The 21,864-nt window shown below is 47.2% G+C and overlaps 1 protein-coding gene across 3 annotated transcripts in view; it reads right to left on the bottom strand.

The window, feature by feature from the left end:
* Positions 1–21,864, bottom strand: part of C7QH11orf65 (chromosome 7q C11orf65 homolog) — a 387,959-nt gene that overhangs the window by 155,636 nt on the left and 210,459 nt on the right. For all 3 annotated transcript variants that reach the window (XM_069640286.1, XM_069640287.1, XM_069640288.1), the window contains one exon: positions 20,599–20,732. In XM_069640286.1, coding sequence (XP_069496387.1) covers positions 20,599–20,732 — 134 coding nt within the window. The remainder of the gene's footprint in view (positions 1–20,598; positions 20,733–21,864) is intronic.

The raw sequence follows: 21,864 nt of genomic DNA, 5'->3' as shown, positions 1-21,864 counted from the left end.
TACACTGATATTAACGCAACATATAGAGCCTCATTCTGAGTGTGGTGGTCTGGAAATACCGGCGCCGGTCGCACCGTACCGGCACCCTTAACCGGAACGGCACACTACGAGTCACGATGCCGGAAACTCTATACCCGCAAATGGGACTCACAGTGATACCATTGCCGCCTGCACCATGAACGCCAACAGTGGCTGCTAGCGGGGGCCGTGCCGGAAACACGGGCACAACGGTAGGGCGGTTTCATTCCGAGCACCGTCAACACGGAAAATGCCGGTCCCACCGTGAATACAGCGCAGGAAAAATCGGCACCGCAAAGCAGGCCTTAAGCAGTCCAAGGTGTGTGGCAACAGGCCACAGGTGGCCATAATCAGCCCAGCTGCACACCATGAGCACTGCGAATGCCCAAAAGGACCACACCCACACCCCACACACCTTCCAACACAACCATGCTGGCAGCTGCAGTAGCAGTAATGGAACTGGGGGCCCTGCATGCAGGATCCAATATGAGCAACAATTGGAAGAGGCAGACAGGCAGAGGAGGCAGCGTAGGCACAGGAGGAGAAGGAGGAGGAAGATGGTCATGCACATGAACAATGGCCAGCAGGTAGCACCCCACAGGAAGCCACCCATACCATGCTTAAGGGCCACATCCTGGAGACTCACCGACACACAGCTCCATACCCCAGCTCCATACCCTGTATCGGCTGGACAGGGAGGGCATAACCTACATAGTGGACCTAATCCAGGAAGACATCCAGAGCCTAATCAACATCAGGACCGCCATACCCCCCTTGCTCAAGGTGGTATCGGTGCTGCATTTCATGGCCAACGGCACCTTCCAACAAACCGTGGGAGAGCTGCACGGTTATCCCAACCCTGTTTTCCCATGGTGCTCATCCAGGTCCTGGATGCCCTCCTGCGGCACGTGTCAGACCACATAGCCCTCCCCAGAACACCTGCCCAGGTCAATGCGATAAAAGTGGGGTTCCATGCCCTTGCAGGCATGCCTATGGTTATAGGAGCGCTGGACTGCACCCAAGTGGAACTGGAGGCCAGACACACCAATAAGGCCGTCTTCCGCAACCGGAAACTGTACCACTTCTTGAATGCCCAGGTCATGTGTGATGCAGACCTCCTCATTACCCACTGCAGCGCACTCTTCCCTGGATCTACGCAGAATTCCATGGTGCTGCTTAACTCCACACTCCCAGGGTTCCTGGCACGATACAGAGGAGAGCGGACCTGGCTATTGGGTGAGGGAAAGTACCGACACATAGCATGTGCGCTGTGGAAGGGGGCGGTTGCCCACTCTCACCAGTGCACATGCGTTATGCAACAGCATGTCTACAAGTTCCATGCATGAGCGGGAGAGCATGTCTGGCATGTGGTGCATGGGCAAATAGAGCACACCCCATCGCAATTAGTCCACAGAAGGACATGCACAACACATACACTGCAGGTACCAGAATTAATCACAACAATGCCACCTACCCCAGCATGTACACACAGTGCACATCCCCCACCGCCTGCGTCACAGCCATGTCAGACAAATGTTACCTACCTCCCCCCTATGACAGCACCCCACAGCATGAAGCCAGGTGACCTGCCCGTCACTAGCACACATACTCATATGCATGTGACAAGAACCTGAACAATGGTGTAACACAGAATGTCGAATGGGAGAGATGACCAATGTACAATATGCAAATGCCAAAAAATACATGGCAGATGACATTGAAAAGGTAGATGGCTCTGTCACCATTGGGGTAATGGGCAAGGTGGGAGTCATATCAGGTGGAGAATGTGGGTGCAAACCACCCCCCACCTTAAAATAGACAAGAAACCAGGGTCATTGAGCCATTCACTACGTCTTGCGGCAATCCCATGTGACACTGACCAACATCCAGACATGGCTGCATTGACACCTCCACCACAATGACTTTTTCCCCCTTGTGTCCCTCCCATGCAGGTGATGCCGGATACCCCTTTATGCCCTGGCTCATGACCCCCGTCAGGCAACCACAAAATCAGCACGAGCATGCCTACAACCGTGCACACATCAGGACAAGGTGCACCATTGAACAAACATTTTGACTGTCGAAGGCAAGTTCCGCTGCCTGAGTAGATCTGGGGGTGCCCTCATGTAAAGTCCTGTGAAGGCGGGCAAGATTGTCCTGGCCTGTGCCATGTAACATAACATGTGCATCAGGCGCAACATTCCCCTTCCCCCAGACATGGACATGCCTCCAGCGGGGGGGATGACAGCAGCGACAGTGAGATTCCATTGCCCCATCGCAGGGATGCCATAGATGGGTGTGAGGTAATTATGAACTAATAACCCACTACTTTTGAGCACAGAGCACATGCACATAGCCTAGGCCATACACCACAATTGACACGGTACAGCAAATACAGCACTCTCTCACTTAAAAAATGAATGTCCAATCGTGCTTTGCAATGCAACGCCCAGTGTAGTTACATGAATGGAGCAGCCACCCACCATGAACTTGCCACCCTCCTCTCCGACGACTTCCTTTAAACTCCCTTCATGACCATCCTACCCACTCTGGTGGGAACTCTCTTGCCCTTGCCTATCTCTCTAATTCACTCTCCTTCTCTGAGCTCTCCATAGACCCCTCTCTCTCTGATGACAGCATTGTTCAATTTAACATCTCAGTCCCTCCACCCTCTGTAATAACTTAGAGGAAATTCAAGCAGGACTCTTTGCCCCTTACCTTGATGATGTGAGGTCCTTTATACTGTCTATTTCCTCTATTCATGCCTCTTTCATTGACTGTGATTTTTCTGACTTTCACTATGCCCTTATAGTTCCATTTGGACAACACCATCCTACTCGCACATTCACACCTTCTCATCCCCATCAACAGCTCTGAGATTCAGACCTTGACGACACAGAATCAAATTATGGCCCCTACCCAACAAAAATGTGCTTACCTGCCCTTACCGCTGCACTGGACTGTGCACAATCCTTCTACTTCACAAAGTTAATCTCCCCCTTCGCAATGAACCCTGCAAACTTTCATCCATCCACCAACCTTTTTTCACACCTCTCAAACCAATATCCATCGTCTCCTCCCTTTGTGCTAATGACTCGGCTCACCTTTCCTCTAAAATCTTCTCCACATTTCAGCATCAAACCCGACAGAGCCAGCAAGGCCTCCCGGCAAATCAAACCGTGAACGAACAATTGGGTGAGCATAAAGGAGGCAAATGTCTGGCAGACTACTAAAGCATCAGTCTGCCGAGTGGTGTGGGACCACAGCAGGAGGCGATCACCGAAACAGGATGAGTGCCAGAGGTGACAAACACCCTGTGTATGGGTACAGCAGGAGGAGAAGAGGCAGCCTCCTTAAAAGACTTTGTAAGATACTTTTGTTTGGCAATTAGAAGACTCTCTCTTACACCCTGGAGGATTTTGTTGTTACATACTTCTGTGTTTGACCCTTTGAACAGTAGCACTGCGTCAATAAACCCTTTTGATACAAGAGGGGAAGTGCAGAGTCCTCGGTCCTGATTAGGAAATCCATTGTCCCTTTCCTCAAGTCAGCGGTGGGCACATTAGGGAGTATTATCCAGCACTTTACTTTCGGCCACCCTGATCATCCTGACACAATTACTGTTTTGTTTGGCAAACTTACTGAGACTTCATATTTTGTGGTGCACTATTGTAAATATGGCAATGTAAATAGGTGGGCACCACACTATATTTCAATCAATTTGTAGAAAATGATCTAAGGTAAGTACCACTATGTGGTTTAAGCAAAAGTGTATAAATGCAAATATGGATTTCCTTCCTGATTTGAATGCATAATTTTGACCTGGTTGAATAATGATTTTGACAATTGTGGTGTAACTTAAAATGACTAATAGGGTTCGCCCTGATAAAGGAGTAGTAAAACTCCGAAATGCATTGCCAATTGAGCCCTATATGTATTCAAGCAAATGCTGCCCTCTGTCCCAATAAGAAATCCTTATTGAGTCGCTAAACTACTTTTTGACCACCATTATGACTTTGGTCTTCTATTGAATTTATCAAGCACGAAGTGAACGATCGGAATGAAATCACTTTTTCTACTTTCTACTTTTCACACAGCAGCAGTTTAAGACTTTTTGGAATAATATACAGTAACCCTAAGGGGTACAGTTGTGAGCGACTGACTAGCTTGATGTCTTTCATCTAGCTTTCTGCATCGCACTATTGTAAATAAACACTTAAACCATATCTTTTGTCTGTTTCTGATAACACAAGTGATGAGCTGGCGAAACACGGCAGCCTCGCCACGAACTCCACTAGTTACAGGGTTTATGCCATGCTTGTTTGTTTTCAGTATCTTCTGCATCTGTACGAGTTAACCTGTAATAAATCCATATTGATGTCCAATACTTTCCTGGGTGTCGCACTCATGAACTAGCCCCTCTCCAGGGACCCCTGTCATTATAGCTTGAGCTACATAATGACAGTTTTCCGGTCATTATTTGTTAGGATTCTCCATCCTCCAATAGGGGGTGCCACTAGAGAATGGGAGAATCGGAAGAAATCCTAAATGGGACCCCTCTCAGTCAGAAACTCCATTCATAGCATCACTCATCTAAAAACAGTCTGTTCCCCTACTCTACCTCACATCGTCTCACCACAGACAGCTCCTGCTAAACTGTCGTGTGCCAAGTCCTCAAAATCATTTGTCCAGTCCACTGTCAATCATGCAGTCATTATGAACCACTTGTGTATAGGCGCGTTATAAATGCCATATCATATCAGATCATATCATATGATAGAGATACTCTTCCTGCTTCCCTGGGGATACCATGCTGCCAGATCACTGCCAGTGAGAACAGTGCAGAGCCTCCCAATCGATGAACATGGTATCACACCACGAACTACTGATCTTCAACGTTACAGTCTAGTTCTCAGGCAGCATGTTCCTATCTACAGGCCAGTTAAATAAGAAAATCAGCATTACGAGAATACGATGATATCAATTAGACATTTTAGAGTGCACATTACATAAGGTGACTCTGCTGGGATATAAGGCATTAACCAGGATTAGTGGGAATTTTTGAGGAATTGGAGGCTGCACTTGGCATATGGTGGCAACATCTGCACCCAGGACTTAGTATCTAGCATATTGTACCTATGCGATTCACCTGGCATATAGCGGCAGTGATGGGGCATTTTCATTCCACATGTGTTATGTACATATTAGGCTATACCTGCCATAAAGGTCAGAGGATGGCAGTATCTAAACATAGTAATAGCTTTGGGGCAACGTACTTGTATCGGAAACAAGAATACGCTGAGCAGCACAAGTTCGATACCCTGGCCCACACTTAGAGGCTAGTGCAATATAAGAAACCAATTTAATTTTATCTCGGAATCAACACTTTGCAGCACAGGCACATGGAGGGCTGCTTTTACCATTTAACGACTACACACAGTACACACGACTCTGACTAGAATATGAGGGCAGTAATTGTCCACTCAAAGATCTACTGGCATTTGAAGGAAGTGCCCTTTGCCTATGTTGCTTCTACTTGGTGTTTTTTCCCCGGTCATATACCAACCCCACGCATGGCATTTCAAGGTATCAACAATTTACTCCACGATGCTGATGTCTCTTAATTCTAATGTCATTGGGGTCAAGGGCCACGTGGCAGCACTTTCTGTGATTTCATTGGGTGTGTGATGCAACTTCAGCGACCAATGGCATTTTTATAAATTGACATTTCTGGGAGTGGGGGGGGGGGAAGTCCACAACATTGATTGTGGCCCCTTTCCACAGAGGGGATGATGGGAAAGTTAGCCTGTGCAACTCTCCCTAATTACTCCCCAACCCATACCATGAAAAGACTCCTCAGGCTTAAACACTGAACATCAAAAGGGGCTGCTCCCGGGCATATACACAGACAGGGACAGGTCAGGTACCGGCTAGAAGAAACTTGCCTGGCCTTAGAATGGTAGGAAAGCTATCAGCACATGCAGACAACTTCCCATCACCTGGATTTAAGGGGGATAGGGGAGGTTACTCCTTCAGCAAGAAGACACAGGGAGTCAGGGTCAGGGAACCCTGGACAAAATCAGGATAGCCAGTCATAAAGCTCATCATCTCAATCACCCTGCTACAATCAGTATAAAACAGGACCTTCTCCAGTACGGGTGAAGGGAAGCTGGAGAAACCTGTGCTGGAGGAAGAAGAGAGAATGAATGTTGGTGAGGGTACATTTCTTGGTGGAGGAAGGAAAGATCCACAGATTGGAGAAATGCACAGGAGAGAGGGAAATGTTGCCCATAAAGGATGAAGGGGGAAGAGACCCTCGGAGACAGAAGGGTCAAGAGGGATTAGGGAGGTAGATCTTTGGTTGGAATGGCAGGAGAGAAAGAGGTATTAACACAAAAGGAGGTTGAGGGAGAATGAGGGAGACGAACACAGGAAGCAGAGGAAGGTGAGAGGCAAATCAGGATCAGAGATGAGGAGGAGGGGCAGAGAGACCCCCACCAGAAATCAGGCATTTGTCAAGATTGGATGACCAAATGCTACAGGGGTAATGAAGATGCAGATGGCAGAACCAATAGGGCCCCAGGCGGGCCACAACCACATACAAGTGTTCAGATGTTTGAGAGCCTTATCCACTTGTGCCCAGAAAGCGCTAGGGTCACTGCCTAAGGACACTGAGATACAAATAAAACTGAGGGAGGCGTTGCAATCTGGGAGCAACAGCCTGACATCCTAGGGTTGGAAAGCCCACTAAGGAAAAATATCACTTGTCTACTGAGCAAGAGGGCTCAGCCTATGTTAGACTATTAATAGCAACTGAGGGCAACTACGTTCCAGTAGTGCCAACACTCATTAGTGATGTGTGGGGTCACAGGAACCACAACCGCAAGCACTGTGAGTGACCCCTGTCCCAGATTGGATTGAAGGGAGAGGACTTTCCTCAAGCAGGATCAGATTACATAAAAGGGAATTTGGAGTGGATGCACAGACTCAACAGAGAGCTTACTTGGCAGAGCTACCAGATACCAGCTAGTGTCCATACCCGGCCTGCGCCTTCAAAAGACAGAAAAAAGTGTACCTAAGGCCCACGATTATTTGGAAACTTTTCTTGAAAATTGATTAATTCACACATAGCTTTTAAAAGTATTTTAGGGGCCCTGTTTAAAAGCTATTTCACTGACAAAGGGAATATAGTGCAAGTGGTATGTGCTTAGCATTTTATAATTAAAACCTTCGGGCGCCCTCTGGCTTGTGTTCCCACATGCCTGCACTTATTATGGCAGGTGATCACTCTGTACCAAGCAATCTCTGCCAGGCACTTACTGTTGCACGCAACTGACTCCTGGGCACTTCCCTCTGTGGAACTCCTAGCACTTACAACCCCTTCCCTGTCCCTTCTCTCTCTCCCTGCACTTGCACGTCCTGAATGCTCACAAGGCCTAGTAGGACCGCTCCTTTTCCTGTTCATCAGTTTATTCTTGCCTTTGTTCCCATGCCCATCCCCTTTGCCCTATGGGCGCTTTGAAACACAATTTCCTGATGTATAAGCGCCTTACAAATGCACAATAAATAAATAAACCCTAATATTAGGAGTTTCCTCTGCAATTTGGGATCGTTGGACGTTTCAGGCCTCTTACATTGAATGGTAAATAAGTCCTAAGGCTTGTGTCTGCCATAGACAATAAAGTGATTGAATTCTATTGAATTCTATTCCATAGTGTATACATTGAAGTTGTGTGTTGCGAGGGTGAACTTTATTCCTTGAAAATAGTGAGTGAGTTAAGCTCCGCTGTCCCGGCATTCTAAAAGCAATAGAAATCCCAAGAAACCCATGATTTTAGAATGATGTACAACAAATCCAACAACATAAAAAGATGAAGTCAAGAAGTGTCGGTGACCAAGGTAGAAAACAATAGTTTGTCATAGTGTCCACATTTTTGTTTTAAAGTATTGATAATCACATTTAAGTTGTAGCTACAGTAAATTGTTTTGTCTTAAACTTTATTCTGATACTGCTTCACTGCTTCGTGGTGGACATGGATTTAAAGCAAACATGATTATCTGCTGTAGATTCTTTGGTTTCATTTTCTGTGATCCCATCAATGTCAAGTTGCGCGCCTACGCATAGAGTGAAGTCATACCTTGCACTGTCTACATTAAGATGCGGGTGCAGTTCCATTGTAATCCAAGCGTTGAATCACCCGTCACATTATTTTGATGCCATTTAGTCCCCAAAATAAATTGTTTTTGCAAACCAGCTTGTTTCTTGCATCAAAGTTTGAGGGGGGAATTGCTACAGGCTAAATTATTAAACTGGGGCTTGTCAGAGAATGGAAAATTTAAATATATATCTATATAGATATATATATAACTATATCTATATTATAATGCGGCGGTCGGCTCACTATAGTTGAGTAGAGTATCGAGATGCATAGGAAACCCAAAAAATGAATTGCTAATAACTTTGACTCGCATGATGGATTTGGCTGAAATTTTGCAAACAAAACATTTGTCACAGAAAGTGCGGGTGGGGGGGTGCTTGGGGACCAAGTTCAGAGCCCAAACGTGTTCTCATAACCACAGTTAGTCAGTGGGATAACTGCCATTATAAAAGAAAACGTGATCTGGAATGAGAGTGCATCACACAAAAACAGAGTGTTGGGGAATGGAGAGGGCTAGGGAGGGAAAGACAGTCTGGTGGGAGTGGGGGAATCATGTCAAGAGGAGGGGGCACATCATGAGGGCCTGGGAGGGCAGGGAAGAGTTTTGGATTGTGCACGATTATTACGGATAACCGCGGTTATTTGCAGGCGCTACCAGATAACTGTGGTTATGGGAAAACAGTTTTAAAAAAGAGTTATCAAAAAATGTATGAATACAAAACATTTATTTTGCAGCTACCGTGAGCTGGGGGGGTAATGGGTGTGTATTTAAAATATACAGTGTGCCCGAAAGACATGTATAGTGGTCATGGCCAAAAGAAACATGTTGGGGGAACATGTACAGCGGATATGGCTGATGGCCGTGGCCGCAGGCCATGGTTAGTGGCCCAGTAGTGTTTGAAAATATACAGTGGGCACAGCCGAAGGTCGTGCTCATTGGCCAGGGCCAAAGGCCCTGGCTAGTGGGCCTGAGAGACATGTACAGTGATGCAGCCGAAAGCCATGGCTGGTAGCCCGTAACAAAAAAAACTATGGCCATGCCTAGTAGCCCGGTAGTGTCTTAAAGTATACAGTCGGCATGGCCAAAGGCGTGCTCACTGGCCAGGGTGAAGCCCATGGTGGCCACCTAGTGGGTAAAAAAGAAACATATTGAGGAACCTTCACAGTGGAAACAGGGGGAGAGGACATGGCCTAAGGCCATGGCTAGTGGCCCGTAAAAAAAACTATGGTATAACAAAACCCTTGTAATTCACTGAAAAAACTTGAGTTAAGGTGTAATTAAGTTGAGCAGATATAATGCAACAAAACCCTTGAAATTCAGCGAATCTGGGAAGTCATGGCCAGCGTAACTCTGCATGGTCCCGCTGGAAAGACCATGAGCACATATATAAAAGAAGGGCTTCACAATGACATACCAAATGGCATTATTGGGGTACATCAAAGTTAGCTGGTCATGACTTCCCACATCCGCTGAATTTCAAGGGTTTTGTTTGGTTAAAACTGCTCCACTTAACTACATTTCTTCCAATGATAAAGAAGGATATATATATATATATATATATATATATATATATATATATATATATATATATATATAGATATAGATATATAGATATATATATACATATATGGGATACATAACTCACCGTAATCATATTTCTGATGCTTGTATCTGCTTAGATTCACATGCTGTGCATAGGCCGACATCTAGTGGAGGCTGCAGAGTATTACAGTTTGTTTTTCGAAACTCGAAAATGGGCGTCGACACAGGGCGTGCCAGTAATACTATCCCTAGTGTGACGTCCACTGTACCCAAGATCCCTCACGCGTCTAGGATCCTCAGATTGTATTTTTTCTGACATGAGGTAGCATGAGGAGTAGCGAGAGTACAGATAATCCAAGCAGATAGACAGAAAGGTAAGACTACAAGCAATCATCCGCCTTCTCTCAGAGGGGAGGAAGGGTGGGTCGCATGTGAATCTAAGCAGATACAAGCATCAGAAATACGATTACAGTGAGTAATGTATCCCTTCTGAGGCTTGTGGAATCTGCTTAGATCACATGCTGTGCATAGATTAGCGAGCAGTACCTGAAGAAGGAGGTGGGATGTGAGAAGGGTCATGAGCAAATAAGTGTCTTAGAACCGCTTGTCCCACTTGTGTATCTGCCTTGGAATGGGTGTCAATGCAGTAATGCTGAGTAAAAGTGTGAATAGAGCTCCAAGTAGCTGCTTTGCAAATGGTGTCAAGGGGTACATTTGCAATGAAAGCCAGAGTGGCCCCAATGCCTCTGGTAGAGTGGGCTCTTGGTGTGAAAGGCAGAGTTATTTCGGAGAGTGAGTAACACACCTGGATACAGTTAATAATCCACTTCGAGATGGCACCTTTAGAGACGCGATCCCCCTCTCTGCCTGTAGCTACGGAGACAAACAGTTGATCTGTTTTTCTTAGCGGTCTGGTTTTATTTACATAGTAGAGGACCGCCCTACGCACATCTAGGGTGTGTAGTTTCACCTCAGCCGAGCTTTGTGGGTCCTTGAAGAAAGCCAGAAGCTCGATGGACTGGTTTACATGGAATTTAGATATAAACTTAGGTGAGAACCTAGGGTGTGTGCGTAAAACCAGTTTGTCTTTATGGACAGTAAAGTAGGGATCCTGCACTGACAGAGCCTGAATTTCACTGACCCTTCTTATAGAAGTAATAGCTACTAAGAAGGCCGTTTTATAAGTCAGGTGTTTGAGACTGCTTTTATGCATGGGTTCGAAAGGGGGGCCCATGAGCTTGGCTAGCACCACATTAAGGTCCCACCCTGGTGGTGGGTTTGAAATAGGAGGGTGAAGTCTCTTTACTCCTTCCATGAAGGCTTTAACTACTGGTACTTTCCACCACAAAACTTTGCTATGGGAAGTGGTGTAAGCCGACAGGGCTGCCAGGTGTACCTTCAGTGAGTTAAAAACCAATCCTGCATCCAGCAGGTGGAGCATGTATGTAACAATAGTGGAAGGAGTGCAATCAACCGGGTTGATTGATCTACTCTGGCACCAGATAACTAACCTCTTCCACTTGTCAAAGTAACAGTGCCTTGTGTTTGGTTTCCTAGATTCCTTTAGGATGTCCATACACCTCTGTGGCAAATTGAGATGTCCAAACTCTATGACCTCAGGAGCCATGCTGCCAGGTTCATTGAGTTGGGTTGCTGGTGCACTGTTTGACCTTGGTGCTGGGACAGTAGGTTGTACCAGGCTGTAAGTTTGATGGGCTCGCACACCGCCATCCTGCGTAGGTGTGGAAAACACGGTTGTCTTGCCCACATGGGAGCAACTAGGACGAGCGTCATCGACTCTCTGTTCATCTTGTTCACCACTTTCCTGATGAGAGGAGTTGGTGGAAAAGCGTACGCAAACATCCCTGACCAGTTCATCCACAGGGCGTTCCCCTGGGAGTCTGGTTGGGGGAACCTGGATGCAAATCCTGGGCATTGTCTGTTTTCGCTTGTGGCGAATAAGTCTATAGTGGGGAAACCCCACTGAGAGAAGATATTTTCTACGACCTCTCTGTGTAGAACCCATTCGTGTTCCTCTGGGAGGGAGTCTCTGCTCAGAGCATCCGCTAGGGAATTGAGCTCCCCTGGAACATGTTGTGATGACAGGAAGATGTTCCGTCTGAGTGCCCATATCCAGATTTTCTGGGCAAGCTTGGACAGATTTGGCGAGCGAGTCCCTCCTTGCTTGTTCAGGTAGAACATGGCTGTTGTGCTGTCCGTCCGGATTTGCACTGACAGGTTTAGTAGGTGGGGCTCGAACGCCTGAAGCGCTCTGAATACTGCCAGAAGCTCTAGCAGGTTGATGTGGTTCTTAGCCACTGAGTGAGACCAGAGACCCTGAGCTGTGTGGTGGAGATGGTGAGCTCCCCACCCCGTCAGGCATGCGTCTGTAGTGACTATTGCCTGTACCTCGGGATCGTAAAAGGGTTTCCCCTGTGCGAGATTCTCTCTTGTCCACCAGTGAAGGTTTTGTACCAGTGTTGGTGAAACGACCACTAGATCGTCCCACTGACCACTTGCCTGAGACCACTGTTTCGCCAACCATTCCTGCATGGGACGCATGCGCAGGCGCGCGTGGGGGACCAGGTAAATACATGACGCCATCATGCCCAGTAAACGCATTGCTTTGCGTACCGTTATTTGTTGACCGGACTGATAATGCGGAATTTGCAGTAGTATATTCCGAATTCTTTCTTCTGAAGGAAAGGTAAACCCCTCTTGGGTATCTAGGATTGCTACTAGGAATTGTTTTGAGGTGCTTGGCACTAGGCTGGACTTTTTCTCGTTGATTGAGAAGCCTAACTCGTGAAGGAGGTCGATAGTCCTTTGAATGTTTGTCCTGCAAATTCCTGGGGTTTCCCCCGTTATGAGCCAGTCGTCCAGATAAGGGTACACTGGGATTGCCTCACTGCGTAGATGTGCAGCCGCCACCGCCAGTACCTTGGTGAATACCCTTGGTGCTGAAGCTATCCCGAAGGGCAGTACCTTGAATTGGTAGTGTCGGCTGTCCACCTTGAAGCGCAAATACTTTCTGTGCGCTGGGAACATGGAAATATGAAAATAAGCATCTTTCATATCCAAGGTTGCCATGTAATCCCCCTTTTTTAGGAGGGGGATTGCCTCTTGTAGCGTGTTCATACGAAATTTTTGGGGCTTGACATACTTGTTGGCAGGCCGTAAATCCAATACTGGGCGCATTGTCAAGTCTTTCTTTGGCACAAGGAAGTAAGTTGAATAAATACCCTTGTTTACCTGGTGTCCCGGGACGAGTTCTATCGCGTCCTTTTCTAGCAGAATGGCGATCGCCTCGAGGAGAATCTTCTGATGTTCTAAAGAGTGTACTCTTTGTCGTGGAGGATGGTTCCGGGGACGCTGCAGTAGTTCTATACAATATCCTGTGGATACTGTTGACAGCACCCATCTGTCTGATGTGATCCCTTTCCAAGCCTGGGTGAAGTTGGAAATGCGTCCCCCTACTGGGGTTGCGTGAGAAGGGACCCTGAACTGAGCGTCACTGCTTTGGTGGAGGCGTGCCGCCTCCCTTGTTGGGGCTGCCTCTGCCTTTACCACGACCTCTACTATTAATCCTGCCGTAACCCGGGGTAGACTGTTGGTTGTTGTTCCCCTGTGTGCCCTGCCCTTGGGAATAGGTAGATCCTCTCTGGGAATTTTGGCCGCGTGGGTGACGAAAATTACTATTCCCTCTCTGGTTAGGGGGTTTATTGGTTAACTGGCCAAGGGACTTGAGTGTTTCGTATTCGTCCTTGGCATTCTTCAGTGCGTCTTCGACCGCCTTACCAAACAACAGATCGGTTTCCACCGGTTTGTCCAACAATGATGCCTGGGTTTCTGCCTTAAAACCAGACTGCCGTAACCACGCATGTCTTTTGATAACAGTGCCTTCCGCTATCAATCTGCCTGCGTTGTCCGCGGCGTCGAAGGTTGCTTTCAAAATGCAACCAGACACTGCTCTACCCTCTGCGGAAATCCGAGCTAACTGGCCCTTTAAAGGTTCAGGAGCAGAGGTTATGAGTGCCGCGACTTCTTCCCACTGATGGCAGTTGTAGCTGGCCAACAGGGTGGTGGAGTTTGCAATCCTTGCTTGATAGGCGGACGTTGAGGCTACTTTCCTGCCGAAACCGTATAGCTTTTTGCTCTCCTTGTCGGGAGGAGCTTCGGACGATGACAAGGGTGTTTCAGCCCTCTTATGAGTGTTGGTGACAACTAGGGAGTCTGGCTTCAGATGTCCTCTTATATAGAGAGGGTCAGACTGGGCCGCCCTGAAAAGTTTTTCAACCCTGGGATTGACTGCTCTGGTGAGGTTCGGGTTCACCAGGGACGGATCTATTCTCCGCTGAATGGATTTAAGGATTAAGAAGGGACTCCTTTCTCCCAATAACTCTTCTGCGAAGTCCCTTTCCTCCTGGACACCGTGGGTGTCAATGTGGAAATGTTCTGCTGCGCGTGCGAGAACCTCGTTTATGAGGGGTTGGTTATCGACCGGGGAGTCGGTAACCGGGGCTTCGTTCTCTACCAGGGAATCTACTCTGTATGTTTCCGGGTCCTCCTCTTCCTCTTCCTGGTCCTCATCATCCCCATAGTAGCCCGTCCCGGTTTGCTCTTCTATCATAACAAATTCTTGGTCCTCACAAAAGAAAGCCTCTCCTTGATACAGTGAGTATGGTCTTGATTATGGTTGTACCTCGAAGGATTCTGACCTCATCGGAGTTTCAAACCGGGGTTTTTTACTCGGGGGGATAGGATCAGTAAAGCCTGAGGATGTTGCCCCCTGCGGATCATACGAGAGGAAATGTTCTGGATTTTTATCATAAAAATCTGCCAAAGAAGACATTCTTGACATGACCCTATCTATGTCTTCACTGGACCATTTTTTGGAACTGGGAATGACTCTCTCAGCAGGTCTATGGGATTTATCTTGAGTAGCTTTGCTGGTTTTAGACATATCACAGACCTGGTTTTGTCTGTCTGTTTAGGGGGAGTGGTGTGTTTCACAGGTGTGGAAGAGTGCAAAGGTTGTTTCTTCTGCTGTTTTCCCCCCTCCCCGTGAGTGGAAAAATGTTTTCCTTGTCCTTTAGTGGCTCCGGAGTCTTTCGACGCCTGGCGTCGAGGATCGGGGGTGGTGTCCCGGTCCTTCGAGCGTGGGGCCTCGCTGGTTTTAATTGCGGGCTCCGACTCTTGGAGCGCGGCCTGGGGGTGGAAGTCGTCTTCGTCTTCCGATGATCGAACTTCTGTTAGCCTAGGGAGCGAGGCACTCTTGGCAAGAGTGGATGATTGCCTGGAGTCATGTGGCGATCTTGATCGAGAGCGCCCAGAGGACACTGAATCGGACCGTTCTGTTTGTGCCTCTTTCCGAGAACTCGACGTCGTCGAGTCTCGGTTGGACTTAGTGTGTTTAGTGTGTGTAGTATGTGAAACGCTTGTGTCGCCGGGGGTCTTCCCCATAGCCGCCCTGCCGGACGACCTTCCGAGGTCAGGGACCTGCGCTCGGCTGTCTTTCGACGCCGCAATGCCCTCGCCGTCCGAAAGTACGGCGTTGTTGCCGTCGCTGACGGCGCCCTCCGCTGCCACGGCCGCCTGCCTGGCGTGGTGGGCCCAACGCTTCGTCGAACGGTCCTTAAGTGTCTTAGGTTTAAACCTACTACACGCTCTGCAGTTCGCTTCGGGGTGGTCCCTCGGCAAGCAGAGATTGCACGTGGCGTGCCTGTCGACCCAAGGGTATTTGCGATTGCACTTGGGGCAGAATTGAAAAGGGGTACCCTCCATACGCACCTTGAGGCAGCGGGCTGTTAAGTGTAGGAAATGTATAAGGTGTACCTATATACCAAGAGTGTAGAGTATGTATCACCCCCCACTCTCCCTACTTGCAGGGCCGAGGCCAGAGGCCTTCCAAGGCCCGGGCCGAGGCCAGCGGCCTTCCGAGGCCCCAATCCGTCACGCAGCAGCCGACGGTCGATTTCCTCTCCAGCCGGCGTCGAGTGTCGAAGTTCGACGTTGGGGTGGGGAAGGATGTCAATAGATTATTATTTTTAAATTTTTAGCAAAAGTATGGTTAAGGCCAGGGGACTCCGCAAAATGCTTCCGACCAGTATGGCGGAAAAAAACAATCTGAGGATCCTAGATGCGTGAGGGATCTTGGGTACAGTGGACGTCACACTAGGGATAGTATTACTGGCACGCCCTGTGTCGAAGCCCATTTTCGAGTTTCGAAAAACAAACTGTAATACTCCGCAGCTTCCATTAGATGTCGGCCTATGCACAGCATGTGATCTAAGCAGATTCCACAAGCCTCAGAAATATATATATATATTCAGTGATAAAACTTTAGTTAAGGGACAGCTAAAGAGACTACGTTCAGTGCAACGAATCCCCCTGAAATTCAGCAGGTGTTGGAAGCTACGCCACCTTAACTATGGGGCCTCCATTCCGCAGCCCCTAAGCACACCTAAAGCAGTATATTTATTACTAAACATCAAGGCTAAAGCAAACATACGATCAGTGTTATTACCTACCAAGACTTTCCGACATTGGTGCAGCCAACATGAACATATATCTTACTCTGGCATGGCATTTTGGGTTCCATGTCATTTCATCGTGGGATGTTTTTTCGTGGGGTTTTTTACCACGATTTTTTTGGGGGAAAAACCCATCGAATTATTTTTTTGGTGTGGGGGGGGGGGGGTGGTCCCCCTCAACCCCCCATTTTCTAAAAAAATCGTGGTAAAAAACCTCACGAAAAATCATCCCGCGACGAAAGGAAGTCGTACCGGCATTTTGTACTAGAAAAGACAACACAGTATTATATGGCAAAACTGGCATATATTGGAGCAGGCTCCATGGACATATATTGTATTATATTGTATTGTAGGGTACTTATTAAGCGCAACATTCACCTGAAGGTATTTTGGCGCTCCTTGCAGGACAGAGAACAAAGAATAGTCTGAGAAAGAAACGTTTTCAAAGCTTTGCGAAATTCCAGGTGAGCAGTCATTGCTCTGAGGGACAGTGGAAGGGAGTTCCAAAGAACCACTGCTGCCATTGAGAAAGAGCGGACGGCAATGCAGCTATAATTGTCTAGAGGAACAGTCAGTAAACAGGTGTTAGCTGACCGCAGGGCTCGGCTCAGGGTATGGAATTTGGCCACGAGGTATCCAGCTCCCTGTCCATAAAACGCCTGGTGAATCAGGCAGAGCGCCTTGAAATGAATGCGTTTGGGCACTGGCAGCCAATGAAGTTAACAGGGGGAAGTGACAGTAGCAGAGGGTAGAAGTCGCCAGTCGGGCCGCAGAGTTCTGAAAAACTTGCAGGTGATGAAGAACACAGGCAGGCTGGCCTAAGTAGAGAGTTAAAGAAGTCCGCGAGGACGTGACCAAAGCAGAGATAACTGAGGCACAGAGATGCTCTGGGATATAAGGAATACCCCGTCGGAAGAGCTTAGGCTGAAAGTAGCCCTGCTGACAGACTGTACTCTCCTGTAGCTCCATCGACAAGGACAAACTGAATTTCACCCCTAACACCTTAACCATAGAAACCGGCCCATTTATGAGCATAGGTAGTCCGAAAATATGTTTACACTGGCACAAATTGTGGGCAAAGACATTCTGAAAATGTGTTGTAATCAAAGACTCTTGGGACCGTAGGTAAGTTCAATAAGATCTTTTATTTACATTATATCCAGTATGTCCATTAGATAAGAAAAGGATCCACTGGTGTCCACCGCCTAGGCTTCACCATCCCAACTGACTCGCAGTAGAACACCTAGGGGAGGGCATTCTAACATTTACACATACACATTCCACTCCTGACATCACCCACACTCCGCATTCAGGATCACAGACATGAAATAAGAATACAAACACAAGACAATGCTCCCTAGAGAGAGCAGTTTGCTACCCCCATATCCTGTCAAGATACCTTGGCCCACAACCCAACCTCTTAGAAGTGCCACAACTGATGCCCAGATCGTAGTTCTCCTGGTACGGGAGTACGAGGACCTGCCAGAGGGAGATTACCATGAAGATCACACCAAGGGAATCACTGTTGAGCCTCATCCACAGAGGACCACCAAGGACAAAGGATGAAGGAGGAGAACGAAAGAGCAAACTTCTTGTGAAACAAGTGGTCATTTCAATCCCAGATACCAGGCGGACTAAAGACTTTTCTTTTTGAAAAATACTTTTCTTTGTGTACCATTTTCGCCTCCAGGGAAAGGAATCTGCAGACCTGCTGAGACCGAGGAACATTATGAACATTGAGTTTTGCTGGAATTTTAGTTGGAATTTTCGGATCTATCATGACACATTTCAGTTGCCCCGCATCTGTTACAATTGCCTAATAAACTTCCTTCCACTTAAGTTTTCTGTGTTTGTTTCACTGATCCCCATTAGCATGTGAAAGGTGATTGAATCGACATTGTACCTGCATTTGTATTTTTCTGGTGTGGTTTTCACTTTAACAGATTTTGAAAAAATAAATGTGATATGATATGATATTTTATTTGTATCGCGCTCGTACACAAGTGTTTCAGAGCGCGACTAGGCAAGGGAGGGGAACAAGGGAGAACACAGCACAACATAAAAACGATCTTACTAGGCCCAGTGACATTGAGAACACGCAAGTGCATGGGAAAGGGAAAAGGGGAAAAGTGCATGGAAGAGGTAGAGTGGAAAGTGCAGAAGCCGAGGAGCGCAGATAAATAAAATAAATAGAAAATTGAGGCAAACTGTGGTAGTGCAGCCAGCAAGTGGCAAGTGCTGTGTTTAAGGCAGCAGACTGGGTAAGTCTGAATAAGTGCAGAAAAAGAAGAAAAATGGGGGGGGGCGCTGTATGGGTACAGATACAGTCCCCAGAGCAAGGGGTGGCCAGGAGGCAGTGCAGGAAGGTAGCAGGGTGACAAGCTACCTAGGCCCAGGCGACAGAGGGTGGCCAGGTGCACAGTGCCAAGAGAGCAGATCAGCAGGGGAGAAGGGGAGCGAAGGCAGAAGCAAAGAGGAAGGTTTTGAGGTGCTTCCGGAACCAGAGATGGTTCTCCTCAAGTTTTAGAGTGGCAGGGAGGCTGTTCCAGAGGGAGGCCCCAGCCGAAGATAGAGATCTACCCCCAGCTCGTTTCTTTGAAAACCGACTGACCCTGAGGGAGTTAGAGGTAGAGGAGCGAAGAGCTCGAGATGGCAGGTATTTGCGGAGGGATAGCTGAAGGTATTTTGGACCCATGCCCCAGAAAGCTTTGTGGACAATGCAGAGGGTTTTGAATTTAATCCTTGCATCCACTGGGAGCCAATGGAGAGATTTCAAAGCTGGAGAGATACGATCCCAGGGCTTGAGGCCAAGGACAAGTCTTGCAGTCCTGTTCTGGATAAGTTGTAGAGGGCGGAGAGTAGAGGCAGGTAGATTTCGAAAGAGGATGTTACAATAGTCCAAGCTAGAGAGAACCAGAGCTTGGGATACCATGAGCTTCTGGGGGAAGGAGAGGAAAGGCAGAATACCTCTGAGGAGGTTCAGTTGGAAGTTTGACTTTTTAGAGACATCAGAGATATGGGCCGAGAAGGAAAGTGTGGAGTCAAAGATGACGCCAAGGTTCTTAGCCTCGCAGGTAGGGGTAGGAGGAGGGCCAAGGGAGGCCGGCCAGAGAGTGAGGGAAAAGGATAGAGATGGTGTGCCGATGAGGAGGATCTCCGTCTTGCTGGCATTCAGATAAAGATCATTGGCGGCACACCAATTTTGAATGGCAGTTAGGCAGTGAGAGATGAGAGAGGGAGAGGAGGTGGCCGAGGGCAGCCGGAAAATGAGTTGAGTGTCATCAGCGTAGCACTGGAAATTTCAGCAGAAAATGGCAATGCAGTGAGCGAGAGTTGCCAGGTATTGGTTGAAAAGCCAGGGTGAGAGGTTAGACCCCTGGGGAACCCCACAGGTGGGGAGGAAGATAGATGATAGGAAAGACCCCAGTTGGACCTGGGAGGGTCGATCAGAGAGGAAAGAGGTCAGCCAGGCCAGAACCTGATCAGTGATACCCAGATTATCACGGAGACGGTTGAGCAGGATGGTGTGGTTGACCGTGTCGAAGGCAGGAGAGAGATCAAGAAGGATGAGGACAGAAGGAATGTTAGAATCAAGGTTGGAGAGCAGATCTTCACGGATATTGAGGAGAGCAGTTTCCGTGCTTCTGGCCGCTCTGAAGCCAGACTGGTGGTCATGGAGACAACCAACAGAATCTGAATGAAGGTTAAGCTGAGAGATGGCCAGCTTTTCCAGGAGCTTGCCCAGAAAGGGAAACTTAATGTGCACTTAAACATTAATTTGTGACCGTATATGCGCATAATGTACAGAGTGAGTACCTGATGAATGGGTATGGCAACAATAAATTAAGTATTCATTTTACAATTATCTATTTATTTCGATTGCAAAAGATTTTCCTATAACGCATGCCCCTTTCCACAAACTTGCAAGAGTCAATCTAATTGGTACAGTTTGACAACTAATCACGTTTACCTAGATCATCTATGTATAGATAAGTGTGGCAAAGGCTTTGGAAAATGTTTGTGGATGCCCATGAAAGTTATGACTATGACAGTGTGGGCATTCACCAACATTTGCATTTCACTTCCACAAACCTCGCCTGACACTCCTAAGGGAATGCCCACATAAACAGATCCGGTAGCAATGTACCTCTAAATCACACTTGCAATTGAATTAAGAGTCTATGCATCGTGCCCCATATATGTAACAGTTATTGTCCACAATGTGGCGAGGAATGGAAGCAATTTAAAGAGAAGCAGAATACAAACTCTAGTGTGTTTTGCCTAACTGACTACATAGCGTATAATCATACTCACAACCATACTTTTGGAAATTGAAGTAACCCACATTTTCTTCATCCATTCGATTTTTCTTTGTTTGTTTCTTTTTTCAACTTCTTGTCTTCTCTTCAGCTTGGAGTAGTGAAATTCCATTTTCTTATCAGTGTCGGCAAACGTTATGAGATCCAGCTTACTCCAGGGCTAGTGAGGAATTCCATTTGTTATTTACATTTAATTCTATCCATCATCAATTACTCCATGCATTCCACCTGAAGCCACTGTATACTTCTAAAACAGGCACTGAACCAGAATTCACAGGATTGATGAATGTTTCTAGATGTTGCATCAAAGTCATGTTCCCAGCTCTGCTGTCCTCCAGGAGAGTGGACCTAGGAGAGTGCATACAGAACACCACCCAGTTGACAATGTGTCGGGGGGCAGAATGGGAAGTATCCCTTGGTCACTCTCCTATCATCCGGGTCACTTGGCAGAGGCCAGTCACCCTAAATCCACCAGAGAACCCTCCCCCACAGCCAGACATTCCAATCCCCAATTACACACACAGCCTTAAACCATCTGAAGAGGTGAACCTCAATGCCCCCATCCCTCCATGGCTGTGCAAACCCCCTGTTTACGAACTCTGGGAGGTTCATGGGCCTGCCTAAAAACCGTATACCGTACTGAGGACAGGAGAACAGGATTAGAAACACCCCTAGAAAAGAGCAACAGGCAGGAATGTTACTTCCACAGGCAGCTCTCCCAGCATCTTCATACACACACAAAGCAATGTACGTGGCAACTCTTAAATTGTTTAGTGACTGAAATATTAGTTCTTGCTTTTCTATCACAACTACTCAGGTGGATCTCGGATATAGGCTGTGTGTAATCGGAAACTACTTGCCCAAAAACATGGTGCAATGTGGCATAACAATGCTTCTCTGTATAGCCTCTTCAGTTTCACTAGTTTTTACATCAGGGTCCTTGTTAGGAGTATCGCAATAGTGGCAATCAAAATTGGAAATGCTGACTGCTTTTACCCATCGCCAGATTCTAGTCCAGCTGGAATTATCCAATCCAGTAACTGTTGCTAGAGTATGAACTCAAATACCCAATGTTGTATTCCAATTCAACTGTTTTATTGCGACTGAGATATAAAAGCACGTATTTCATTAAAAAAGCAAGAGGCTAGAACAAACATGCCAACATTATCCATTCAATTGTGGAGACACTAATGCAGTCCCCGTTTTAACTTTGTATTCTGGGACTTGTAGTCCTGGGGATATAATGGAGAAGTACAGGACTACAAGTCCAAGAATGCATAGTTAAAAACAGG

Source organism: Ambystoma mexicanum, chromosome 7q (assembly GCF_040938575.1).
Source record: "Ambystoma mexicanum isolate Mex_15411 chromosome 7q, UKY_AmexF1_1, whole genome shotgun sequence".
Taxonomy (NCBI): domain Eukaryota; kingdom Metazoa; phylum Chordata; class Amphibia; order Caudata; family Ambystomatidae; genus Ambystoma; species Ambystoma mexicanum.
Note: the sequence above shows the minus strand (reverse complement) of the source record. Positions and strands in the feature narration are given on the sequence as shown.